At 46.3% G+C, this 27,362-nt stretch overlaps 2 protein-coding genes and 1 long non-coding RNA gene across 5 annotated transcripts in view; 2 read left to right on the plus strand and 1 right to left on the minus strand.

The window, feature by feature from the left end:
- Positions 1 to 18,003, minus strand: part of PDE6C (phosphodiesterase 6C) — a 60,873-nt gene extending 42,870 nt beyond the window's left edge. The window contains exons 1-7 of one of the 2 annotated variants that reach the window (XM_027529270.1): positions 17,383 to 18,003; positions 11,040 to 11,290; positions 9,227 to 9,717; positions 2,434 to 2,586; positions 2,244 to 2,333; positions 1,163 to 1,303; positions 408 to 482 (exon numbers count right to left, since the gene is read on the minus strand). In XM_027529270.1, the coding sequence (XP_027385071.1) occupies positions 408 to 482; positions 1,163 to 1,303; positions 2,244 to 2,333; positions 2,434 to 2,586; positions 9,227 to 9,691 (924 nt within the window). In that variant the 5' untranslated portion in view covers positions 9,692 to 9,717; positions 11,040 to 11,290; positions 17,383 to 18,003. Of the gene's footprint in view, positions 1 to 407; positions 483 to 1,162; positions 1,304 to 2,243; positions 2,334 to 2,433; positions 2,587 to 9,226; positions 10,018 to 11,039; positions 11,291 to 17,382 lie in introns of those variants that run through there. The other variant, XM_027529269.1, reaches the window with a different exon arrangement.
- Positions 7,730 to 9,341, plus strand: LOC113884607. The gene is made up of 3 exons (XR_003508929.1): positions 7,730 to 8,243; positions 8,728 to 8,940; positions 9,252 to 9,341. It is a non-coding gene; the product is annotated as an uncharacterized LOC113884607 (long non-coding RNA).
- A 2,136-nt stretch (positions 18,004 to 20,139) lies between the features above and the next one.
- RBP4 (retinol binding protein 4) lies at positions 20,140 to 26,539 on the plus strand. 2 transcript variants are annotated; one of them, XM_027528775.1, is made up of 6 exons: positions 20,140 to 20,222; positions 20,629 to 20,757; positions 20,853 to 20,989; positions 21,159 to 21,265; positions 24,452 to 24,664; positions 26,214 to 26,539. In XM_027528775.1, the coding sequence occupies exons 2-6, from the start codon at positions 20,647 to 20,649 to the stop codon at positions 26,249 to 26,251; spliced, it is 606 nt and encodes a 201-aa protein (XP_027384576.1). In that variant the 5' UTR covers positions 20,140 to 20,222; positions 20,629 to 20,646; the 3' UTR covers positions 26,252 to 26,539. The 2 variants fall into 2 exon arrangements, with proteins under 2 accessions (XP_027384576.1, XP_027384575.1); XM_027528774.1 differs by lacking the exon at positions 20,140 to 20,222 and adding an exon at positions 20,319 to 20,421.
- Positions 26,540 to 27,362: the final 823 nt, after the last annotated feature.

Consider the following 27,362-nt stretch of genomic DNA (forward strand, 5'->3'; position numbering starts at 1 on the left):
GCTTCCTATGAAACTTGCAATCAAGGGGGAAAGTAAATCTAAGCCAACCTTTGTCTGCAGATCCCAGTCCAGCATGTCAGAAGAAAGGCCTGGGCACAATGTGTTTTAAAAACTATGCAGGAGGCTCTAATGCTCCCTCCTTGTGGAGAAGCACTGATCCACCAAACCCTAGCGTCACAGAAAAGACAACTGAGAAGTTAAACGAGCGAGGGCAAGGGCAACCCAGCTGGTTGGGGCAGAGCTGAAACTTGAACCTCAAACTCCTTGTCCAGTGCTTTCTGCTTCTCCAAGGTCCTCCGGGAAGTCCCAGGACTAGAGCCCAGTCCTTCTTGGGCCAGCGCTCTTTCCTCTACACACAGCCGCTAAAACCAGGCACAGATATCATCAAGAAAGATGTCTGCACTCACTCTGCCATCTGGTGTCTTTGGACCTTTGTAAGGCTCGACTTCTCCAAGCTTGACTGGCCACTCATCATAGAATTCCTGAAGGCAAATATATTGAAACACTATTAAGCAAACTGTCCTGTTACCTACCATATCTGAGTGCCATTGGTTTGCATATTTTATGTTAATTTATAATTCTGGAATTTTAAAGCTCTTTTTCAGTAATGCTGTTTATGAACTTGTGACTGTAAACAAGTCAATCTTTTAAATCTGTAAGACGGAGACAATAACAAAATGCGTATTACAGAGTCACTATGTGGATTAAATGAATAATACAGAGCACCTACCCTAACACATAGTTAGAAGGAGGGAGGGCAAGAGGAAGGAAAAGAATATGTATGGAAATTCTCTGAACTTCCTGCTCATTTTTTTCTGTAAACCTAAAAATACTCTAAAAGAATATGGTCTACTAATTAATTTTTAAAAAAGAAAAAAAGACTTGTTGAAGACACATAGAGCTAGGAAGTGGAAAAGCCAAGTCTAGATACTTTTTTACTCCAAAAAGTACACTTTCCCTTCTTCTTTTCCATGTAAAATGTAATTGATGATTTTTAAGTTGACTTTATATAAAAGATGAAAGTATCATACTTTCTTGGCACTGATTTTTAAGATCTATACCGGTAGTTCACATAGTATACCCATTTTTTAATGGGTTGCATCTCATGTGATGTGCATTTTATAGCCGGTGGTAGGGGAGACAAAACATATGGAACAGTGACCTTCTCCTTGGTCATGTCCAGCAGCCCAATGGAGTATCGTTCGCAGTTCAGGTATGTCCTGACAGTGTAGAGTGCTTTGTGAAACTGTCGCTCAACATCTGTGAGCTCTTCAAATACTTTGTTGGCTGACCACATAAGAATCTGAAAGTAGGTATTACAAAGAAAACAATCAAAACGAAATACAGTATGAAGAGGAGCATTAGTCAGAAGAAAACAGGAGATGCATCAAATAAAAGGAACACATATGAGCAAACAATGCAATTCCATTTTTGCATATGTACGTGTCCAACAAACTACCGAGAGTCTCAGGGTGGGATGATGAGCAGACCTTTTGCAAAGCCGTGTGTTTATGAAAGCCATGACTGATCCCCATGTCCAAAATGTTTTGGCTCCAAAGGGCAAGTAATCTAACACAAATGCAGAGACAGTTCCTGGGCAGAGGGTCCAGTTTTGGGGCCCACTGGCTACTGCTGGCCCTTGTGGGAAGAAAGCCACCTGCCTCCTTCCATGTGTCCTGAGCTAGTCGAAGGTTACCTGCCCTGGACAGTTAGCATGGGCCAGGGCCTTGGAAGTCCTCTATCTCAACCACCCTCCCACCATTGTACTGATGAAGAAACCAAGGTCCACAGAGTAGTTCAACTCAGGTATCCTGGCTACCAATGCTGTTCTTTATCCCTCTGGCTTAAGGAGGCAACAGAGGAGTGATTTGCTTCTCAATGTAGCATCTTTACTATGTACCAGGAATACACAGCTCTGCTGAGAGCTTTATGTGAACTAATTCATCTAGTGACCATTTAATAGTCACAGCAACCACGTGGGGTAAGTACTGTAATTATCATCGCCACCTCAAAGAGGAAGAAACCACAACTGCCCAGGACATAGACTGAAGAAAGCGAGCAGTTGTGCCTACAGATAGAGGGGCAGGAAGGTGACGGGGAGGGGACCACAAGAGGACACTGGGAACGGAAGTTTGGGGATCTGATCCACAGGGCGTGGTTGGGGAGGATCTGCGCTTGTTGCCTCTGGGGGATCTCTTTGTCAAACAGGTCAGCTGAAGTAGTCACTGTCACCTTCTCTTTACCTGACTTCTTCGGGATTCAATATTGTACAGGTAGTTGGTGTGGTGAAGCTTTAGGATGATAGAAACAAAGCTGAGGTATTTGGAAAAGACCTACGGATGGCGGAGAAAAACAAATTAGGTGTGACATCTTTCAGTTACACAACAAATAAATTTACTGAGCGTCTGAAGGGATGCCCAGGGTTAGCATTACCTCTTCATCCTGTTTGGAAAATTCGGATGCGTCTACTTTGTTAACTGCCATAAACACAGCAAGAACCTCCTTGCCCATCACGATGGGGGTTGCCAGCAGGTTCCTGGTGACATACCCGGTTTGTTTGTCCATGAAGTCAGAAAAATGGCTGTTCTGAAAGATACATTCCCACATTTGACATTTGACAAAGCAGCACGAAACCATGAAGTGTAGATCTAGGAATGGCAACAGACCATCCTCTGTAGGTCGCAGGACAATGGTCCCAAGCCAACATCCCCACCCACCCCACCATCCACAAGCAGACAGAATGAATAAAGCATAGAATGAAATGGCCCATTTCCAAATGAGCTTTCCCACCTGAGCTGTGGCCTCTCCGGGTTAGGCTAGGGTTGGGCCAGGATGAAAGAGGTGATGTTGTGACCAAATGGAAAGCCAGGTTCTAAGGGGAAGGGAGGCAAGGATGCAGGATTGTAACAGGGAGGATGTGCGTGCTCTAAGGAGAACACAGCTGGGATTCCACAGGGCTCTTCTTTTTAATCGCAAAAGTAATATTTGCCCTTGAAACCTCCCAACCATCATAAGGAAAAAATTATTAACTGCCCCCAAACCCCTCCTAATCTCACCTACTTGAAGAAATCTGTATTACAATGCTTAGTGTGTCTCTTTCTATGCCTTTCTCTATACTTGGACAAAGCATTTTCTTTTTCTTTAATAAAATTTTCTCTCCTAATTTTATGCAATTCGTCACTTAACACTATCTTATGGACTTCCCTCCAGACTGGTGCATATGGACGTGAACTAGTTTTCCAGATTCTTGCATGCTATTCCACAGCGTGAGGGCTCCAGTTCTGCTCAACCAATATCTACTGATTTAGTCTGTTTAGAGTTTTCCCATTGCAAACAATACTGCACTAATCACCCTTGCTTTTATTTTTATTGATGGAGTTCCCCAAATGGAAATGTCTTTTGCAGTATCAACAGGTACATGAAGTTTTAATTTACACCAGTTACTTTTACAAAATGTTGAAATTCTTACCACCCTCTTGACAGCACCAGATATTTAACAGTTCTTCAAAGTCTTTTTCTTTTTTAAAAAAAGTATTTTTATTTATTTAGGTTGCGCTGCATGGCATGTGGATCTTAGTTCCCAGACCAGGGATCGAACCTGTGCCCCCTGCAGGGGAAGCGCAGAGTCTTAACCACTGAACCACTAGGGAAGTCATTTTCTATCAAGTCAATATCTCTCATTCGTATTTTTTATTTCTTTCATAGGGGAAAATGAAATGGATTATCCTAGACACAAGCTTCAAGTAGAAGACGCAAGGGACAACTCTAATTCACTAAGCATGTAGAGGGCAGAGTGATGAGTTTGGAGAGGCACACAAATGGAAGGGCTTGGGAAGAAGGTCAAGGATAGCAGTTATCTTATTAGCTGTAAGTGAGAGCAACTGTGGTCATGTATAGACTCTGCTTGCTCTGGGTCATGACTAACTCCTCTTTGAGTCTTCATCATTTGAAACTTCAACTGAAATTTCCACCTGACTTTGAGATTCAGTGGCCAAAAATCAATGTGGTCTTCCTTTCACAAGTTGTATTATGTTCATTTCCCCACGTGGGTGGTGCTTCTATAAACAGCTGGACTCTGTTCAGTTTCCCAGAGTAAAACTGGAAGAGTCCACTGGTGTGTGACTTTGGGGCCAGCATCGCCATCAGGGCACAATGACCACTTGGGCAACAGAATCACAGCCCTGCTCAGAGCAGGGGACCTGGGCTGAAGCTCCGAAAGACCTGCAGACTGCTGCAGATTTGCAGACATCATGGCAGACCTGCTGAATTCTAATCTCCTAAAGTGGAAACTGGCTTCCCCAGGAGTCTATACTTTTAGTGGATGAATTGATTCCGTAGAGGATCCTTAGAAATGTTGGATGCTAAGGAAGTCAGATGCAGCCCTTGACCTCAGACTTCTTCTGTACCCTTCCAAAGTGGAACCCCAGAAACCAGCTAATTATGTAGGAGGCAGCATCGCATAATTGTGAAGAAGGTTCCCAAGTCAGATGTCCTTGGCTGAAACCAGCTCCTGATTCACTAGCTGTGAGCCCCTGGGCATGCTACTTAACCCTCTGCATCCTCATTTTTTAACCTGAAAATGGGAACACTGGATATTATCTACTGTCTATCGTACCTGATGTAAAAAGAGAATAATATAGTGTGGGCAGAGCACTTAGAAAAGAGTCTGACAGATAGTAGGTGCTCAGTAAATACTAGGAAGCCAAACCTGGGACTTTGGGGGCCTCTCTGGATGACAGGGCTTCCCTTGTGGCTCAGCTGGTAAAGAATCCGCCTGCAACGTGGGAGATCCGGGTTCAATCCCTGGGTTGGGAAGATCCCCTGGAGAAGGGAAAGGCTCCAGTCTTCTGGCCTAGAGAATTCCATGGACTGGATAGTCCATGAGGTCACAAAGAGTCAGACATGACTTAGCGACTTTCACTTTCATTTCTTTTACTTTCACTGGATGAGAGGTCCTTCAGGTTTTGCATTACCATTTGGCTTCCAATGATGATGTGATGAGTTAGTTGCTCAGTTGTGTCCGACTTTTTGTGACTCCACAGACTAGCAGCCCACCAGGTTCCTCTGTCCATGGAATTCTCCAGGCAAGAATATTGGAATGGGTTGCCATTCCCTTCTCCAGGGGTTCTTCATGACTCAGGGATCAAACTTGGCTCTCCTGCATTGTAGGCAGATTCTTTATCATCTGAGCTACCAGGGAAGCCCCATCATTTGGCTTCTACTTCTAGCTTTTCTAACTAATTCCAATCACTGAAGAAATGAGATGCTCTTAGCTGATGCAGGCCTCCTATGCCTAGAAGCACGCTTGTTCCTGGGGGCTAGCTCTCTGCCCTGTGCCAACAAGAGCCATGTTTTTTCCTAACTGCTGTATCTGTGACTTTCTCATGCAGCATCTTCACTCAGTCCAGGACACCTCCAGACTTTGACAGGTTCTTTTAATCCACTGCTTTAGCCCAGGCTGGCTCACTGTCCATTTTCCTCCTAACCTATTATCCATTATAGAAGGTGATCACTTTCATTTACACAATGATGCTGGGCAGAAGGAATAACCAAAATGCCCAAAACATGCACCATGGGATGGAGCTGGGCAGCATTTCTTGGCTAACACATTTTACTCTGCAGCCTCAAAACTTGATGCTATTTTATTTTAGATTCTAAGCACAAGAAGATGTTCTTACATTCAGTGAATGTTTTGAGAAAATGACTTACAAGTTTCAAAACTTAATACTCGCTTATCATCATATCTGAAAATCTTGGATAAAACCATCCATCAAATTTCAGGGTAGGTGAGGTGAGGTTTTCTGGTTTTGTGTTTTCATTGGTTCAAACAATCCTTGGTAAAGTTTCTGTGAGTAAATCCTGTATCTTTTGGATTCATGAAGTCCCCTCAATGATTTTTCTTCAAATAAGTCAATGAAGGCAATTGGGAATGTTTAGAGCAGAGGGCTGCCTGGATCCTCAATCTTAGCACTGTTAAATTCTGATCAAACATCTGGAGATCCGGAGTCAGGAGACAAGGATGGAAAGCTATAAGTGCAAGCCATAAGCACCCTGTTAATTATTGAAAACTTAGGATTCTCACATGGCTTTCTTTTAAACCGCTGCCAGGAGAACCACCCATAGAGTTAATCACCAGCTTTCCCAATAGAATAGGAAATGATTAACTTGATGAGGATATGTCACAGTTTCCTGTTATTAAGTTCCCTGCCTTTAACCTGTTTTAAAAACAGGCAGTGATCATTGACCTGGTTTTGGCCACTTATATCTGGCCCCCAAACTCTCTGGACATTAATATGATATGATCATAGCTGTCATTTATTGAGCACCTCCCGGGAGTCAGGCACTTTGTGACCTGGTTCCCTCTATTTCTCTTGTGGAGAAACACAGTCCGTCATCCAGTCTCAGGCCTGGATCTGTACCCAGGTCATCTGATGCCAAAGCTCTCACCTGACACCATGTGGCTTCTCTGCTGCCAAGGCTGGGAGTATCCAGTTCTGCCTCTCCGTCTGTGGGCAGGTAGTCCTTCCCTCCCTGTGCCCACACTTGCCAACCAGGCAGGAGTTGTGTGTGGTCAGGGCTGTGGCAAAGAAAAAGGGCGGCCTTGCAAGACCCGGATTATGAGCCTAGATCCGCCACATTGTGCCTAACTGATCTGGAGAAGATTCTCACATACACGGGATGGAAATAAAAATACAGTCCTGGCCTTCTGCACAATGTCTTTGCCAGAATCAAGTGAAATCAAGAACGAGAGGAATCTTCATCAAGCGTCAAGTGCAATGAAAAAGTGAAGAGGTGGTCGAAACGTCACTTAAAACAGTGGTTTCTAACTCCTTTCTCTGCAGATTTTACCATAGCGACTTAAATGTGGTGAGCCTGCAGGGCTGCAGGGTGGGGTGAGCGTGGGAACACAGCCAGAAGGCTGCATCTTCTCCAGTCCCTCTTATCACCAATCAGACTCTGGCCCCTGGGAGAGACGAAGCCCCCATGACTCAACTTCCTGTCTGCCCAAGGGAAGACTTAAACTAACAGTCCAGGAGCCCTTCCAACTAATCGTTTACAGTTGATTTGAAATTCAGTTCCTCCTCTTGCATCTCTTCACCCAGAAGACCAGTGGTTCTCAACATTGGCTGCCTATTAGAATCACCGGAGTAGCTTTTAAACCATACTCCTGGCTGCATCCCAGTCTCTGAGAGCCTGATGTAATTGGTCTAGTAAGAGTCTCACACATCTGTATTTTTAAAAGAGCTCCCAGTTTGATTTTAATGTGCTTCCAGAGTTGAAAAGCACCATTCTCAGAGCGGGGGAAAAATGCTCAGAAGCAGTAGAAATGAAGGGCAAATGAGGTCTTTGTCCCTTTTCAGAAGGGAGCTCAGGAGGGCGGGAGGGCATCTGTCTTCACACATACTCAGTAAAAGGGAGAACTGAGTGACCCTGCCCCCAACTTTACCACCGCTCTGCCTCTGGGGTGTCCATCACAGACAGAGGCAGACCCAGGCCACCTGACCTCTTAAGCAGCTCCTTTCTATCATTCTGTCCTCGACGGGACTGGGCTCATTAATAAAGGATCATAGCAGAAGTTAGGGCTTGCCAGGTGGTGCAGTGGTAAAGAATCTGCCTGCCAGTGCAGCCCCTGGAGGAGGACATGGCAACCCCCTCCAGTATTCTTGCCTGGAAAATTCCATGGACAGAGGAGCCTGGCGAGCTACAGCCCAAGGGGTCACAAAGAGTTGGACAAGACTGAGCACACACACACACACACACAGAAACACACACACACCAGAAGTCATTTTATCCATCTCTCCTTTAAAAACAACAACAAAAACTTTTTTCTGAAAAAAAGTCTTGCATGTCACTTTCTTAAGTTTGCTATCCTCGTCATTTTGGAGATGGCCTCAGTCAGAGACTTGCAAGAAGCATATTCTCATGAGAAAACTTCAGGATGTACAGGCAGAGCCTCCTCCCTAGGGTCCAAGAACTTTGCCTTAAGGCCCTTTATACACTAGAAGCAGCTGCAGCAGACCCAGAATCCTACTGAAACCAGACGGAATGCACTGCAGGGAGGGGTGCTAAAGACCGAGGACCCTCCAGTGCCTAACAGCAACCCTTGCCCCTGGGGCTATTTGCTGAGTGCTGCTAATGTTTGACAACCTCTGCACCTTCTGTGGATCTGCACAGCCCCCCTCCTGTAATCAGCTTCAGGAGGCACGTAGGGGATTATCCTCCAGCCTCCAGCTGCCCTCTACGTAAGTAAACCTCTACACAGTAAGCGTTTCAGGGGCTGCCCCCAGTCAGTTCTGTTCCGTCATCTGCTAGCTCTCCCCTTTGTTAACAGCAAAGCAAAATGACAGGACACATGTGTAGGAAAAGGGCTGGCAGGAGAAACTCCAGGCTGGGACCCTCGGCACTACTGAAGTGCAGAGATTATGGGTGATTCGCATTTCCTCCCTCTTCATTTGTATTTTCTAATTTTCCTTAGATGAACAAGCATTTTAGTTGGAAGGAGAACGTTCTTTTTAAAACACAATAATTTATGTAGTGTTCAACTGGTCTTCGGGAGGTTTCAAATGTCCCATTTATAGGATTGGAAATTCTTGGTAGATCTGAATTAGGAGGGGTTGAGATGGCCAACTGCACTTAATCATCACCTAAATTCATGTATTTTTTATGATCCAGATGGGAACATTTTAAATTTCATGTCATTTTTCTTTTTTCATGCTTGATCTATAGGTGAGAGAATCATTCCTGGGCCAGTTCACCCCAAAGAGCTGAGAGTCTTCAAAGGATTGTGGGTGAGAAGCGTGGGGAGCAGTTCAGGGGCCTTGGCATCTGGGCTGTTGGCTGATCTCCCCAGTGAGCGGCCTGCTTTACCCTGTTGGTCAGAACAGTGTCCAGAGGACAGAAGAGGTGTGTGGGAGCAGGTGTGGACCGCCCCATGCCCAGGTAAGGTTGCCCCACATTACAGGGGACATAACGCTAAAACATTATCCACTGTTTATCTGAAATTCAGATTGAACTAGGCATCTAGTCATTTTATTCGCTAAATCTAGCCACTCTTGGCCTGGGGGTTCCTCTTCTCCACCACCCACTCCCCAGGTTATAGCCAAACCACAGCCACAAGGATGGCCCCTGGACCCACCCCCACCCCCTCACCCCCCTCTTTCCCATGTTCCTCCCGGAGGCCACCAAGACCTCCTCTCCACTCCACTGTCACCATCAGACCACTCACCTTTTTCACATCTGGAACATTAAAGGTTTTCTTCGTGTGAGCAACCCACCCCACTATCCCAACGTCCAACGGAAACACAGCTTCTCTGTCGGGGACCACCAGGTTGTCCTCAAACTTGGAGGTGGGGGTGACGTCGAGCAGCTTGGAGGCCACCTCCGGCGTGCCGTTGCGGGCCCGACACAGGAACATGCTGCAGCGGTCTGCCTGCAGCAGCTGCGCCAGCCTCTGCAGGGCCCTGTGTGCCGCCAGCTCCACGCTGCCCGCCTCCTCCAGCAAGACCTCCAGCAGCTCCAGGTACAGGGCCGCCTCCTCCGCCAGCGTCCGGCCGGGGAAGGAGGCGCTGGCCGGTGCCTGTGCCCCGCCGCTCGGCACCTCCACCTGCAACTTCCTGTTGAAATACTCCTTGGCGAACTGAGGGTTGGCCTCCAGGTATTTCTCCACCGTCTCTTGGCTGATCTCACCCATGGCGTGGCGTGCTGTGCTGCTCTGGTCTAGAAAGGAAGAGACCCTCACAATACCACCAGAGGCAGAGTGCCAAGAAGGAGCTACATCCTGGCCAAAGATACCAGGAAAATCCTAAGGGGCACCTCGCAGGAACCCCCCAGGGGCCGAGGAGAAAGGTTGTTTAGCAGAGCTTTCAAACTGGCCTGTAACTCTTGGGATGTGACAGAAGGCCCTGGCTTAAAGTGGGATTCAGGAAGCATGGGATTAAAGAGTTCTTCAGGACACGAAATCCCTAAGCATTATTAGCTCATAAGTCCTCAGAGAATCTGCAGAGTATCTTAGATCAGCCAGCCAAGTGACAAGTCAAACTGACTATTCCAGAAAAATAGCTGAACCTTGGTGGCTGTAGGCAATAAGGAGAATGGGGGTATCCATTAATTATATTACATAGGCATTGACAATACTTGTTCTTCCATGGTAGCTCTATGAAATGAAACTGTTTAGACCTCAGAAATGTCTGTTTGTTTATATGGCAACGTCAAGGAACATTTAGGGGAGATGGAAGAGTTTAGCATAACACAACATAAAATCAAATGTTAATCTCTCCTTTCTTTAAAAGTCCTGTAATCGGCCAGCTTGCTTGGCCTGCTCTTTTTCTAAAATCCTCACCTCTCCGTTCCCCTCATTTAAAAACCTGACCTCAGAAATGGTTTATGGGAACAGACCTTGGGCTTATTCTAGAGAACTGAACATGGAAAAATATTTGCCCACAATTTAAGCCTGATCAAGCCACAACTTATATTAATACAATAATCCTTGTCAAAAGACACGATCATGAAAGGCAACCCCTGCAGCTGCCAACTGGGTTTTCCTGCTAAGCATATTAGTTTGGATTTTGTTTTCAATAGTAATAACCAGACCTCATGCCTTTTTGCTCCAAGGTACAGTCAGTTAAATCTACTGGATAATACATGTCTTGTCTGTTGCTAGGATCTTTCACACCTCAGGGCCTTTTGGCATAGGAAAAAACACTTCACCACTACTTACTTTTGTTTAATGTTCAGGTTACTAAGTTTTTACATTGATTAAGCACATTTTCCCAAATATTTAAACACTATTATGCAACTAATAAGCCGAACTACACATTTCATGAACCAGTTTCCTTGGCTATCTACAGGCTGATTCAAATTCAGTCAAAGGTCTTTTAAGCATTTCAATAACCCTGCAAACTTTATATGGTGAATTCTCTTGAATGAAAATATATCTAAGAGTTACAGTGACTCTAAAGGTTAGTTACACCCACATTTAAATCCACTTTAAAAACAGCACAGCTATGGGTTTCATTTATTTTTCTAGACTTAAAGCTTACCTTGCTGGGGTGATAATGGTCATATTAGATAGAAAAGAAGAAGAGATTCACCGAGGCTGCAGTGTCTAGGTCATGAACTGAGAGACTGTTGATGGGAACATGGTTTTCCCCGGGGAACAGAATCCACACTGGCATTTGTTGAGCTGCGTCACTTCCTATGGTTGAGTCCACTTGCTCCCTCAAAGGGTCTTGTCAAGCACTCTCTTTCATCTCCTTCCATCAGGCCCAAGTCCAGTCTCAGGATGGTCCTCCTAAGAATATTATTTATTTCATAATATCCTATTAGCATCTCATTATAATTACAGTAACATAGGGGAATCCCCTAGTGGTCCAATGGTTAAGACTCTGGGCTCCCAATGCAGGGAGCATGGGTCCAATCCCTGGTTGGGGAACTAAGATTCCGCATGCTATGCAGTGAGGCCAAAAAAAAAAAACTTTGTAACATATATATATACACACATATACTTTTTAAAAAATAGAATAATGCAGAGGTTTATTTCCTAAGAGAAAGGAGTTGAGTCAGCTGAGTCACTCCAATGGGACTACCATCCATCTTCCTCTAACACAGTTGAGGGCACTCTTTCTCCCTGGTTGTTCCATGAGATGATTATGCAGTTCCAACTGCTCTCAAAAGCATGTGTGTGCTCACAATTCCCTGATGCCATCCTTCCCTCTTTACATGCACACACAGAGAAAACACATATCCATATCCCTTACACAGATTTATACTTCAGAGATATAAAGAGGTATTTATACTTCAGAGGTATGAATCTGTGTATGGGAAAAACAAAATGCTCATGTATGTTTACATTCCTCTACTTGTAAAAAATGAAAATGAATTTAAAATGAAGCATATTCTATCACAGTCAGCATTCTTATGTTTTGATGACTACATCTAGGTTCATTCATTTGGTTATTCTTCCAACACATGTCTATTGGTGGCCCATTACAAGCAAGACATACACTAGCTCCTGTGGTAGAGACTCCATGTTCCTCTTTTTCTGATTCTCCTCCCCTGCTAGTTGTATGGAAAGATTATTCTTCTCTGCCCTCCACCCCCAGTAGAGCCATGTGACTAATTTTGGCCTGTGGGTTGTGAGCTTAAACCTCTCTTCCAGGCAGGAACAATCAATCGCCACAGTGAGGCCCGGGAGCTCCCCGCTTCTCCCTGCTCCCTCCCAGTTCCAGCTGAAGGGGCCTCATGGATCCCAGTGAGGATGTCATGGAACAGAGCCCCCTGCTGACCTGAGATGGACATGTAGCTTGAGTGAGAAATACATCTTTCTCGTGTTCAGCCTTTGAGACGTGAATGTTGTTACCATGGCATAACCCAAGCAATCCTGTTACACTTCTACTTCAGGGACTATAGGGGATAAATAAGCCTTGGTTCCAGCTTTACAAGAACTTGTGGTGCAGTAAAGGAGCTAAGACTAGAACATGAAAAGTTGGGACGTGGGGCTTTCCTGGTGGTCCAGTGGCTCCCGATGCAGGGGGCCCAGGTTCGACCCTGGTCAGGAAACTAGACCCCACATACCACAACTAAAAAAGATTGTGCATGCCACAACAAGGATTCCGTATGCAGCAACAAAGATGCCTGTGCCCCAACTAAGACCTGGCGCGACGAAATAACTTTTTTAAAGAAAATCATGAAGCACAGAGCATAATAGAATTAAAAGCCGGAAGTGAAGTACATACATATGACTATGAGACTTTATGTGATATGGATATGGAATCATGTTTAGAGTAGATGGAAATAGAGAAGAAGTCCACGTGTGAGCCAGGGGGTGGTAATGGCAGAAGCAATGGCATGGAGGGTGGAGTAACAAGGGGACTAATGGGAGAGGAACCAGAAAGGTACGGGCGGGCCCAGATTACTGGGCCCTCAAAGTCTAGCTGGGGATTCTGAACCCTGCAAACTCTTAGGGGTAAGAAATGACATGAAGGTTCATCTCTACAAGATCTCTTCAAGAAAATTAGAGATACCAAGGGAACATTTCATGCAAAGATGGGCACAATAAAGAACAGAAATGGTATGAACCTAATAGAAGCAGAAGATATTAAGAAGAGGTGGCAAGAATATACAGAAGAACTATACAAAAAAGTTCGTGACCCAGATAACCACGATGGTGTGATCACTCACCTAGAGCCAGACATCCTGGAATGCGAAGTCAAGTGGGCCTTAGGAAGCATCACTACGAACAAAGCTAGTGGAAGTGATGGAATTCCAGTTGAGCTCTTTCATATCCTAAAAGATGATGCTGTGAAAGTGCTGCACTCGATATGCCAGCAAATTTGGAAAACTCAGCAGTGGTCACAGGACTGGAAAACGTCAGTTTTCATTTCAATCAGTAAGCAAGGCAATGCCAAAGAATGTTCAAACTACCACATAATTGCACTCATCTCACACACTAGTGGAGAAGGAAATGGCAACCCACTCCAGTGTTCTTGCCTGGAGAATCCCAGGGATGGCGGGGCCTGGTGGGCTGCTGTCTATGGTGTCGCACAGAGTCAGACACGACTGAAGTGACTTAGCAGCAGCAGCACACACTAGTAAAGTAATGCTCAAAATTCTGCAAGCCAGGCTTCAATAATACGTGAACCATAGATTTCCAGATGTTCAAGCTGGATTTAGAAAAGGCAGAGAAACCAGAGATCAAATTGCCAACATCCACTGGATTATCGAAAAAGCAAGAGAGTTCCAGAAAAAAATCTACTTCTGCTTTACTGACTATGCCAAAGCCTTTGACTATGCGGATCACAACAAACTGTGGAAAATTCTTGAAGAAATGGGAATACCAGACACCTGACCTGCCTCCTAAGAAATCTGTATGCAGGTCAAGAAGCAACAGTTAGAACTGGACATGGAACAATAAACCAGTTCCAACTAGGGAAAGGGGTACATCAAGGCTTTATATTGTCACTCTGCTTATTTAACTTCTATGCAGAGTACATCATGAGAAATGCCAGGCTGGATGAAGCACAAGCTGGAATCAAAATTGCTGGGAGAAATACCAATAACCTCAGATATGCAGATGACATCACCCTTATGGCAGAAAGTGAAGAACTAAAGAGCCTCTTGAGAGTAAAAAAAGTTGGCTTAAAGCTCAACATTCAGAAAACTAAGATCATGGCATCTGGTCCCATCATTTCATGGCAAATAGATGGGGAAACAATGGAAACAGTGACTGACTTTATTTTTGGGGGCTCCAAAATCACTGCAGATGGTGACTGCAGCCATGAAATTACAAGATGCTTGTTCCTTGGAAGGAAAGCTACGACAAACCTAGACAGCATATTAAAAATCAGAGATATTACTTTGCCAACAAAGGTCCATCTAGTCAAAGCTATGGTTTTTCCAGTAGTCACATATGGATGTAAGAGTTGGACTATAAAGAAAGCTGAGCTCCAAAGAATTGATGCTTTTGAACTGTGGTGTTGGAGAAGACTCTTGAGAGTACCTGGGACTGCAAGGAGATCCAACCAGTCCATTCTAAAGGAAATCAGTCCTGAATATTCATTGGAAGGACTGATGCTGAAGCTGAAACTTCAATACTTTGGCCACCTGATGCCAAGAACTGACTCATTGGAAAGCTGATGCTGGGAAAGATTGAGGGCAGGAGGAGAAGGGGACGACAGAGGATGAGATGGTTGGATGGCATCACTGACTCGATGGACATGAGTTTGAGTAAGCTCCGGGAGTTTATGATGGACAGGGAAGCCTGGCGTGCTGCAGTCCATGGGGTCACAAAGAGTCAGACACGACTGAGCGACTGAACTGAACTGAAAAAGGTCAATTGGAGAAAAGAAACACTGGATATTAGGATACAGATTAAGAGGCTATATTGCATTTGGTTTATTATCAAGTATCCTAAAAATGTGTATAAGCTTTGACCCTGCAATTCAGCTTTTATAAATTTATCTTACAAAAGTAACTAAGGATGTATATGATTAATGTAGTTATAGGGGCGTTCACCAAAAGCACAATTATAAAAGGAAAAGATTAGAAATAGCCTATATATTCAGTAATATGAGGTTGAGTAAATAAGTGGCATTATAGTCATAAAATAAGAAACCATACATTAATGAGTAATCCTATTGTAAAGCTCTGTTTACTGATACGGACAGATATTTATGATGTGCAGTAAATTGCAAGATCCTATTGCAGTATGATTCCACATACACATAAAAATATATGGAAGTATACCTAAGAAATATTAACAGTGATTATTCCAAAGTGGTGGAATTCAATATAATAATTTTTTTCCTTCTCTTTTGCTTACCCGATTTTTCTAAAGTATCTACAACGATATTAAAGAAATTCATTCATTCATAAACAAAGCTTTTAAGGCTGTTCTCACAGGCTACAGGTGAGGGTGCTTGGGAAAGAAAGTGAAAGTGAAGTCGCTCAGTCCTGTCCAGCTCTTCGCAACCCCATGGACTGCAGCCCACCAGGCTCCCCTATCCCTGGGATTCTCCAGGCAAGAACACTGGAGTGGGTTGTCATTTCCTTCTCCAATGCATGAAAGTGAAAAGTCAAAGTGAAGTCGCTCAGTCGTGTCCGACTCTTCGCGACCCCATGGACTGCAGCCTACCAGGCTCCTCCATCCATGGGATTTTCCAGGCAAGAGTACTAGAGTGGGGTGCCATTGCCTTCTCCAAAATTCTCCACTACACTTAACTATTTCTGCAGGAGGCAATGCTTATTTAACAGCCAAAGTATTAATAACATTCATATAATGTTGAAGTACTGTCATAAAACTAACAATAATATGCTGGATTAACCAAGTGCATTTTGAATCATCATATTGGACCCACTCTTCAGCTCCACTTTAGCCAAATTCTCTGCTCCTGCCATTATGCATCACTCAAAGACACCCCCTAATAGCAATGACCTCAGGCACATCCCAGTAGTCAACCTGCAAAGGTCCCTCTCACCTGGCACATTTGCTCTCATGACAGTTTCTGCCTGCACCTAATTGATGGGTATGCCAGGTATCTCAGATAATTTATATGGTGGAATCCATGTTACTTTCAACTAAATTGATGAAACTGACTGATGGCTTTATAACCCCTGGGGAAAAGTCCTTATTAAAAAAAATTAGTTTGACTCTTTGTTCCTGAAAACATTGGCTAAACTGTCCTTTTTCCCACCAATTATTTTGGCATCTTTTAAATGCAGTCAGAAGATAAATGCTACCCGACTTCCTTGTTTATAACTTCTCTTGGCTTCTCTGTTAAGATATGGATATAAACATCAGTTTGCACAAAATGGAGCTGGTTGGACATGCTTAATTCTTATGAGGCTAAGGACACAAATTTCTCACATTCGTCCTTTTTTTTAACTACAGCAAAACATTTTCAATATTTCCTAGGAGTTAATGACTTGCTGCTGTATTAGTTAAGGTAACACCAGCTCCTGTTACAGTAACTCCCAATCTCACCAGCTTAATCAAATGGAAGTTTATTTCTCATTCACATAAAGTTAATCATGGGTGGGGTCCTCAGGCTGAGAGGCTTCACCAGCCTGCAGATGAGGGAAGACAGCAAAGACTAACTATTAGATAGGCAGCTTTTAAAAGCCCCATCTGGGAATGACTCATAGCACTTTCATCTACATTCCATTGACCAGAACATAGGCATGTGGCCTTATAGAACTGTAGGAAGTTGGGTGGTGGCGGGGTAGGGAGCTTGTCTTCTGGCAGGATGGTCTCTTTGCAACAACTCCAGCCCCCACGGAAGGGGAGTGAAAACTTTTTGGTGAAAGGACAGCGAGCCCTCCCTGCTACAATTAATAAATACGGGAAATTACTTTTTAGAAAGACTGACCTCTGACTGGGTCTTTTTAAATACATATTTTATAAAGCTGACTTAAAGTGACTGATTTCAGTAAAACAAATTAAGTCAATATCTACTGATCAAGCATCTACTCTGTGTAAATCTCTTGATAAATCCTGTGGAAAAGTTGGGGGTGAGATGCATACCAAGGTGGGAAATATGATCTGACTCTCCATGATGTAGATAAGAAAATGAACTTTTGTGTATATTATATACAGTCCACAAGATGTAATTTAGACCATAATTTTACTTCTAGAAGAAAATAGTCTGCAAAAAGAGCATTTGTTTGATTAAATATTTTCACTCTAAGAAAATTTAGAAAATTGTTTAAAAAGGTAGAAATCAACAATAAACTCTCAAATATCCCTAATCCTATCACACAGGTAATCACTGTGAACAGTTTTCCTGTGGATCTTATACTCACATATATGCATATTTGAAAAAAAATATTTTATGAGGATAGCTTTCAAAGAACCAAAGTTAAAAACACCAGTTGACCTCTACTCACATGTTTGTAATCATGAAGAAATTCGAGACAGAATGCCAAAATAAACTGTTTTTCTTTGCTGGTATCTGGGACACCGAGGGTTACGATATATCATTAAAAGAGAGAGAGGTGGGGGAGAAGAACAGTTATATCAACTTTTAAGCATCAAACAAATACATTAAAACATATTGCTGCAAAAACAATCCCTGTAAAAATGCATTGAAATCCCCTATATTTATTTTTCATACAGCATAAGCAAGGATCACGAGAATCATTCTGGGAGAAACATTTGTCAAGGGCTGGGAGTATTGGGAGAACTTTTCTGGCAGTCATAACAGTCCAAAGGCAACTGGGCTCAGCCAGGAGCTCTCCAGCACTGGAGGTACTGGAGGAGAGGTGGATAGACCTCTATTTTGGAATGTCAAGGAGGGGAACCACACATTGGACAGGAGATACAAAGGGACCCCACCTATAACTAGGGAGCACAGGGAATGACTACATGTATGGGCACACACAGTGTCCCTGCAGGAGTGGCTCTGAAGCAGACCTTATTGGAGCTGTTTGGGATTATGTTGTTGTTGTTCATTCACTCAGTCGTGTCCGACTCTTTGCAGCCCCATTGACTGCAGCACGTCAGGTATTCCTGTCCTTCACCATCTCCCAGACCTTGCTCAGACTCATGCCCATTGAGTCAGTGATGCCATCCAACCACCTCGTCCTCTGTTGTCCCCTTCTCCTCCTGCCTTCTACGGTTCCCAGCATTAAGGTCTTTTCCAATGAGTCGCTCTTTGCATCAGGTAGACAAAGTATTACAGCTTCAGCTCAGCATCAGTCCTTTCAATGAAGATTCAGGGTTGATTTCCTTTATGATTGACTGATTTGATCTCCTTGCAGTCCAAGGGACTCTCAAGTCTTCCCCAGCACCACAGTTCCAAATCATCAAGTCTTCAGTGCTCAGCCTTCTTTACGGTTCAACTCTCACATCCATACATGACTACTGGAAAAACCAAAGCTTTGACTACACAGACCTTTGCTGGCAAAGTAATGTCTCTGCTTTTTAAAACACTGTCTAGATTTGTCATAGCTTTTCTTCCAAGGAGCAAGCATCTTGTAATTTCATGGCTGCAGTCACTGTCTACAGTGATTTTGGAGCCCAAGAAAAATAAAGTCTGTCACTGTTTCCATTGTTTCCCCATCTATTTGCCATGAAGTGATGGGATCGGATGCTGTGATGTTAATTTTTTGAATGTTGAGTTTTAAGCCAGCTTTTTCACTCTCCTCTTTCACTTTCATCAAGAGGCTCTTTAGTTCCTCCTCGCTGTCTGCCATAAGGGTGCTGTCATCTGCATATCTGAGGTTATTGGTATTCATCCTGGCAATCTTGATTCCAATCTTGTGCTTCATCCAGTCCAGCATTTCTCATGATGCACTCTGCATATAAGTTAAATAAGCAGGGTGACAATACACAGCCTTGACATACTCCTTTCCCAATTTTGAACCAGGTGCAGTTCTGTTTGGGATTATACATCCTGTGATAAAACTGACCTCACCAAAGAGCTCCTAGTTAGCTGGTAGGCCTGAAACAGGGCTTTCTTAGCAGAAAGGAGGAGGCAGTAAGGAGTTAATTGCATCAAGGTTGGCACTCCAGAGACACCTCCAGACTCAAATGTAGAACAGGAGTGGGGGGGGAGGTGGAAAGTGAAAGCAGACCATCAGGCAGGGAGAGGCCCAAGGGGTCACAGGAAGGTGGCAGGAGCCACAGGTATTTTTTTTCAGGAGGCTCAGAAGTATTCCCAGCGCCCTGCAAAGACCATCAACTCTTTATTTCTCTGTTTGGCTGCCACCCTCCTGCACCTCCACCCTCTCTTATTTCAGGTCTGGCGGTAGCAAAATGGACCAAATTCATCTTGGCCTTTTCCAATTTGGGCCAGAACTGATGGAAGGAATCTTATAAAAAGGTGATACCTCTTTGCCCTATCCCTAATTCTCCTTCAGTCCAAAGCTGTGTCTTCCGACTGCTTGGATCAGATTAGAGGAGCTCTAACTGAATGGAAAGAGAAAAACATGGCCCTGAATTGTGCCACTGGGCAAAATCACACAACCAGTCACAGCATTTCGACTTAATTGACCATTGACGTCACAGACGTTTGTTCCCCTCCCCCTCCCCTCCGCTCACAGTCAATTCACCTTAGCTGGTTTGGAAACAAAACAAGATGCCACTATGGCTTTGAAATCAAATTGCAGCATAAACAATTGGTAGGTGTGTTTCAAAGCGGTTTGAGCGAAGTGCCACAGACTAAGTAGGCGACCACCGAGGTGGCTAAAATATTTCCTGTCCTGACCAGGGTTGCGTTTCTGGAGAATATTTAACAGGGAGGGTTTTAATACTTCTAAAGATGTTGAAACTAAAGAACAAATATTGATCCAAGGGCACCACAACTCCCCTGAAAGAGAGTAAAAGACACCCTTTATAAAATGAAAAACTATGTGGCGGAAACAGTCCCAAACTCCTACACAACTAGTCCTCAGAGGACCGAGGGGCCAATTTGGCACGGTCAGGCCCGAGCACTAACGCACCCGGGCAGCATCGCAGATGTTCCTCGTTCTGGGAGGCCACGGTCTGGTCTTCCCGCCAGACCTACCCGAGCCTCCAGCCAGAGCAACAGGGCCCCGAGGCCACCCCAGGCCGCAGCTGGCGGCCGCTGGCACGGGCGCCGGGTAACTAGGCCAGGGCTGGTGCCCGCGGCTCGCCGCCGCCGGAGGCTCCGCCGAGGCCACCCCGCGCGGCAGCTGCTCCAGCCCCGGGCGGCGCTGGAGGGGAGGCTCTCGCCCCAAGGCGCCCTCCCTGCGCCCGGGCGGCGGTGAGTCAGGGCGCGTTATGCAAGTGCTGGCCCGCCGGCCCCGGCGCCTCCCCCTCGGTCTTTCACCCCGCGCCGTTACGAAAGCGCGACCCCCTCCCCCCGGAGCTATAAAGCCGCCCGGCGGCCCCCGCGGCGAGCTCGCTTTGCTGGCTCCACGCGCGCTCGGACCCGCGGCCAGGCTTGCGCGCAGCTCCCGACAGTGAGCGGCGGCCAGGCGGGGTTGGGGGCCGGCGCAGGAGGGATGGGGGCCCGGGATGGGTGTGATGAGGGTCTGGGGGCGGGCGGGATGGGAACCCAGGGCTCTGGCGGGAGGAGGGCCCCTCGCGGGCAAGATGGAGCCTGGGGACCGGTGCTGGAGGGCCGAGTGGTCCAGCCGCCAGGCGCTCACGGCGCGCGGTTCCCGCAGGGCGGACTCCCGAGCGAGATGGAGTGGGTGTGGGCGCTGGTGCTACTGGCGGCGCTGGGCAGCGCCCGGGCGGAGCGCGACTGCCGGGTGAGCAGCTTCCGAGTCAAGGAGAACTTCGACAAGGCTCGCGTAGGTACCGGTGTCCCGGGCGCCCCGCGTTCCCCTTTCCCAGAGGCCGGCCAGGCGCTCCCGGACACCAAACCCGGCTCTCCTCTCTTCCCCAGTTCGCCGGCACCTGGTACGCCATGGCCAAGAAGGACCCCGAGGGCCTGTTTCTTCAAGACAACATCGTCGCCGAGTTCTCCGTGGACGAGAATGGCCACATGAGCGCCACGGCCAAGGGCCGAGTCCGTCTCTTAAAGTCAGTGCCCTCTGGGGGCGGGGGTGGGGGAGGGCGGGGGCTCTTTGCGCGGCAGGGTCCCCAGGCTGAGCGCCAAATCCCCACTGGGGCGGGAAGGGAGCGCCCGGGGTGGCATGGAGGGAGGAAGCCCTTTGCCTGGCCTGGCTCAGAATCCCCTTGGTTTTTGCAGTAACTGGGACGTGTGTGCAGACATGGTGGGCACCTTCACAGACACTGAGGACCCTGCCAAGTTCAAGATGAAGTACTGGGGCGTAGCGTCCTTTCTCCAGAAAGGAAGTGAGTAGTCAGTTCAGTAGGACTGTCTCGAGGGGGATCGAAGACATACATAGCCAACTGGCTGGGTTTTTCTCCAGGGGCACCTTAGGGAAGAATCGTGTGTAAGTAGCCAGAACTCAGCGTGGCTGGAGGCTAGAGGGGTGAGACTGGAAGCAGCTAGGCCCCTTCACCACCTCCCATCCCCTCTCCCAGCTCAGAAACCTGGCCCAAGCTCAAAAGGACCTTGGGTTTGTCACCTGACCACCTCCTGCCGGTCACCCGTCCTGCCAGCACCAGCGTGTGTGGCCTTCCCCTTGCTTAGACCTCCCACCTCCTCAAGACCCAGCTCACATCACCGCTTAGCCTGGTGCTGCTGCTGCTGCGTTTCCTCCATTTCTTTGGGCTGAATCCCGGAAACAGCTTGACTGCTAGGTGCCCCAGCAGAGGCTCAGAGAGAGACTCTCATCAAAGGACCTGGCTCACTCCCAGGTACCCTACCTGCCAGTGCTGGGTGCTGAGAGTCTGAGCCAGCCACAGTGTTCTGGGTGACAGTGACCTCTTCCCTTTCTCCCAAGCCCTGAAACTCATATGAGGAGCAGAGTGTTAAGGACTCTCAGAAAAGCATCCTAAAATTTAACCTGATACAAATTTGTGGGAACATGCATGTACATGCTTTTTCTACTTTTTCCTCATTTCTCCTAAGCTTCAAATCTGGAGTCTACTTGGTACCTAGAGAAGAATGCAGGCCAGAGGGGCATATCATGGAATCTCACTTTTTTTTTTTTTTACCAAGCTGCATGGCACGTGAGATCTTAGATCACCCAGCAGGGATTAAACCTAAGGGTTTAATTCCCCCCAAGACACCAGGGAGTTCCATCATGGAATCTTAAAGATGGAGAGTTACCACTCTGAACGGGGTTCAATATGCAGATGAATAAACTGAAGTCAAGACAGTGCAGTGCTAGGACTTCCTGGTGACCGTTAAAACTCCTCACTTCCACTGCAGGGGGTGAAGATTTGATCCCTGGCCCAGGAACTAAGATCCCACATGCCTCATGGCCAAAAAAAGGGGGTGGGGAGAGGGGAAAAGATAGTGCTTTGTCCAAGGTCATGCAAACAAGTTTGTGAGAGACAGTGTCAGAAGCCAGGGGTTCCAGCTCCCAGGTCAAAATTAGATGGTCCTAAACAGCAGGAACCTAATACAATCAACTTTTACAATTTTACAAAATATTATTGGAGCTCTCCTGGGAAATAGGACCCAGGGGCCTGTTCAGGGGGACGCTTAGCTTGGTGAGCCAGCTCCTTTCACGTAGCCCATGTACTCAGGGCGCATACTCCTTGACTTCCTCTAGAGTTGTGTTAGATGAAATTTTATCTTTTACCAAATTGCTCATTCAGTATTGATGTACACTATATAAAAGGACTTACTATTCAATAAGGGGAAAAGCTTTTATCCCTAGAGATAATAAAAGTTTTTTCAAATAACTCAGCAAAACTTCCTAAAGTGGTCTATTTAGGATAAAAGATAAACTTCTGATAATGGATTATAAAAATCCATACCAGGGGGTACAAGATCAGTAATTTTTAGAATTTGCATCTTATCAAACAGATGAACATGGCCACCCCTGAACGGTCTTATGTCTGGCCCTTCCCACCCCAGCCTCTGACACCCGCCCTTTGGGAAATTCTGGAGGATCCAGGAGGGCTCAGTCCTCCTCATGGAGGGCCTGCAGTGAGCTGAAAAGAGGGCTCACCACCCACTCCGATGCAGCTCTCCTGCAAGGCCTGGTCTCAGCCTGAGCCCCTCCTTGGCAGGGACTCCTGGGGTTCTCAGAGCCAAAAGGCACACCCAGAGGTGACTTAGGCAAGCATTAGAGATCTCCCTTACACCCTCAGTGCTGGGAGCTGAGCGTTCTTCCAGCACAGGACATGAAATAGAGCAGAGATCATCACTTGCTTCATGACTTGGGTGTGGAATGAAGACACAGAGGCTTTGCATCTGTTTCTTATCCCTTGTGGCCCCTAGTTTTACGTAATGCCTGGAGACAGTGTGCTGTAGAGGTTAGGCACGGGGGCTCCAGAGTCAGATCGGAGCTCAATTCTGTCCTGCTCTTTGTGATCCTAGGTGAATGATTTAGTTTCTCTGTGCCTCAGTTTTCTTATCTGGAAAATGAGGATGAGAGAGTGCACTTTCAGTCGCTGTGAAAAATAATTGAGAAAGCATGACAAGTGTCCACAGTGTAACTGACTGACAAAAAGCTCAGAAAACCCTGGTCATGGTTATATATCAACAAGAATGTTAAGTAGAGATGTGACACGTTTTACCAAATGTGAGGTGTTTGGATAACAAAGGTGTTATCCCCATTGTTTTTCTCCATGGCAAACCTCTCACCTACATTCTTATGAACGTGGTTTCCCATCCTGCCTTTGTTGACCTTCTTACCACCTTTGTTTACACTTTCTCTGCATGGCTTACATCCCAGTCTTAGGAAGAAATATAATCTAAATTCTTCAAGGGCTCAACTCTGCCTCTGTCAGGAGAGCTCTGAGCAGTTCTCTAAGGAAGAATATCTGATGTCAAAAGGTGGGCATCTTGTGCCCCGAAGGCAGATTCTACCCTCTTGCCAGCCTCGAGAGAGAAGTGAGTCAGGTCACCGAGCCAGAATTAGGATGGAGCCAGAAAGGCCATGAACCAGATCGCCCAGTGGACTGAGAGGCAGGAGGGCAGTGTGGGTAGCGAGAGGACCGGGAACTGGCTGATACAGATCAATGCAAAAGACACATGCTTATGTTGCGGATCACACATGTTGGTGGCCATCAACGTCAGCCACAGAGGCACGAGATGCTGTCAGGGTAGATGGAGAAGACAACAGCAGACAGGTCTAGCCTGTGGTTTTGATGGGTTCACATTCTTGGTTGTTCTTATGAAAGATACGATCACATTTGTCATCAGGGAGAGAAACAGTCATTAAAGCAAATGTGGTCCCTCCCACCCCTGCCACCAACTCCAGGAGTTTTTCCTGTGAAGGCCAAGGTCCTCTCTCATGGTCCCAGTTTTCTAACTGCTGTCAGAACTCCCTGTGGTCTCCTGCTTCCTAACTGCTGAACCCAGTTTGGGGAAGTGGCTGGTTTTTGGGGCCCGGCGCTAAGTTTCCCTGACATCTGAGTGAGGGAGATACAGAGTCCCCGTGGCTTTCTGCCCTGCAGACGATGACCACTGGATCATTGACACGGACTACGAGACCTTTGCGGTGCAGTACTCCTGCCGCCTCCTGAACCTCGATGGCACCTGCGCTGACAGCTACTCTTTCGTGTTTGCCCGAGACCCCAGCGGCTTTTCCCCGGAAGTGCAGAAAATCGTGCGGCAGAGGCAGGAGGAGCTGTGCCTGGCCAGGCAGTACCGGCTGATCCCTCACAACGGTGAGTGGTGGGTGGGAGCAGGCTCCCTGGGTCTGCAGGCCCTGAGATGCGATACATCTGCATGCAGAAGGAAACAGGGGAACCTGGGTGCCCCTCTGAGTCCAAGTCTTCATGCTTCATAACCAGATCTTTCACTGGCCTTTTCATGGGGCTGATGCACAAGGAGTGGGCAAAAAGCTTTTTATCCAAAACCCTGGCCCTTAAAGTTAAGTAAAGGGGACAGTCTCTTCCTTCTTATCTGCTACCTCAGGCCCACTGTGTAGTCACATGATTTTGCTCCTGGCTGCGCTGCCCAAAAAACCATTCTGACCAAATTAATATTGTTTGGGGATTGAGTGGCCCCAGTGAAGAGCTGGGCATTGAATGTGGCCATTGGTGTAAACACTTAAAGAGAGACAAGTTGACTAGCTGGTTTTCTCACGTTTTTTGAGATTCCCTGACCAGACCAGAGAGTTAGTAGCTCAGTGACGTCCGACTGTTTGCAACCCCATGGACTGTGCCTACCAGGCTCCACTGTCCATGGGATTCTGCAGGCAAGAATACTGGAGTGGGTAGCTATTCCCTTTCCAGGGGATCTTCCCAACCCAGGGATTGAACCCATGTCTCCTGCATTGCAAGATGATCGTTTACTGTCTGAGCCACCAGGGAAGCCCCATTGAATCTTTTTATGAATATCACCCTTGGCTAATCTTGCTTTAAAACCCAGTAGCATTCTGAAGGAGACTGCACATTTTATTTTAAATAGACATTCCCATGGGAACCTGCATTTCAGAATCCAAATAAAGTAATGCTAAATTGTAAGGGAAAACAGAGAACAAAACTGAACTTCTCTGTTGGTCATCTAACTAGCTAACCCACACTATACCAAACGGATATGAACCCAGACCAAACACATAAATAAGATTTTGATGCTTCAGCTGGGGGTAGCCTAAATATAGGGCAGGCAAAGGATTTCACTCCAGCCGGGCTCCCCGCCAAGTCTTGCCTGCCTCATCTCACCTAATCCTGGATATACCTTATGAAGTAGGTTTTCTCATGATTCACCTTCTACAGATGAGAAAACAGAGGCTAAGAAAAACTTATGAAAGTTGCCCAAGATATTCAGTAGATAACTGAGCTAGATGCAAACCAAGGTTGTTGTGTGACTCTGGAGCCCCTGTGTCACTACCTGGCGACATGACAGAGGGCACAGTGAACGTTCCGTAAAACTGCCAAAGGAGTAGCCGCGGCCAGGCTGATTTGGCCCTCGCTTCCTGAGTCAGGAGGAGGTACCCTCATCTCTTTGAAATGCAACGAGGCAAATTTAAGACAAAAAGAACGCTACTTTATACGGCAGATCCTGTGCTCTCAGCCCGTACCGGTCGCCCCCAGAGAAATCAGAGGGTTTCAGAAAACCTGGAAGATGTTAATATATTACAACTACATCTAGCTGTCCCCTGACAGAGGCATTTGAACAACACCAGTCCTAAGGCCATCCTGATAGTGACTATCTACATTGAATACTGGGCCCATCTTTCTGTCACTAATAGCTTTGTTTTCTATATTTCAGGTTACTGTGATGGCAAGTCAGAAAGAAACATTTTGTAGCAACATGGAAGGTGTCCTTTCATTAGGAAACTTCCCATTAACCTTACTCAGCCTCCAACTCTTAGGAGTTTAGTTTGCTTCACCTCCCCTCCCTGCCCCTCCCGCCCCTCCCCTCCCCTCTGTAAACAAAAAAAAAAACCCTTCAGTATACGTAAAAAACATACATGGGGATCAATGAATCTGCTTGTACTCAAATGTATGTCTTCTCTGGAGTTTTCTAAGGAATCATTTGAGGCTTAGGATTCCAGACTTTGACTTATTAAAATATGTATAGTTACCCGTTTCCAATGCTTTGGGTTTTTATTTGTGTCCACGTCTGTGTAAGAGTGAAAAGTCCTGCTGGTGGTGGGGTAGGTGTACTTTTATGTACGGGAGGGACTCTTCTCTTCCAGCTCTGACCTTCGGTCTGCTCTAGCACCTAATCTCCATTATTAATGACTATGTCTTCTCTCAACTTCCTGAAAAAGGGATTTCCCCATTCACGCGGGACAGCCTTAATGATTGAGGCCTATAGAGGTGAATGTGGGCCAGGCCAGCAGCTCCCCTCACTCAGCCCAAGGCCCTGAGGCGGGTGGATGGTGGCTCAGCCTCAGCTGGTCTGAGAGGCCTGGGTCTGGGGTAGCTCTAGGAAAGGTCCCCAGGCCTTATTGTCCAGCCCCGAATTCACTTCTTATTTCAGGTGTGGGCAAAGTGTTGCGGGAGAGGAGGTCATAGGCTTCCCTGGGGGAATTAGGAGATGGGACCCTGAAACCAAGTGTGTTGGAAGATCATGGCACCCCCTACCTGGAGTGTCTGGGGAAAGGGGTGATGGCGGTGGAAGTAGCAGGCCTGGGGAAGGACACCAGTGTCTTATACCATTAGCAGCACTTGTGAACACTAGTATATAATATAACTGCATGCAAAGTTGTGTGCCTCAATTTCCCAGGAGCTCCTAAGAGCCTTTTATCATCTTGAAAAGGCATCAAGGCTTTGGTCCCAGAGTCTTGGTTTTGCATCAAAATCCAGCTCAGCTATAATTAGCTGTATAACTGGGGGCTGGTTGTATGATTTCTCTGAGCCTCACTCTCCTCTTGTGAAATATGGGGAAGCAGTGTCCACCTGCTGGGCTGAA

This window comes from Bos indicus x Bos taurus, chromosome 26, assembly GCF_003369695.1.
Source record: "Bos indicus x Bos taurus breed Angus x Brahman F1 hybrid chromosome 26, Bos_hybrid_MaternalHap_v2.0, whole genome shotgun sequence".
Lineage (NCBI taxonomy): Eukaryota > Metazoa > Chordata > Mammalia > Artiodactyla > Bovidae > Bos > Bos indicus x Bos taurus.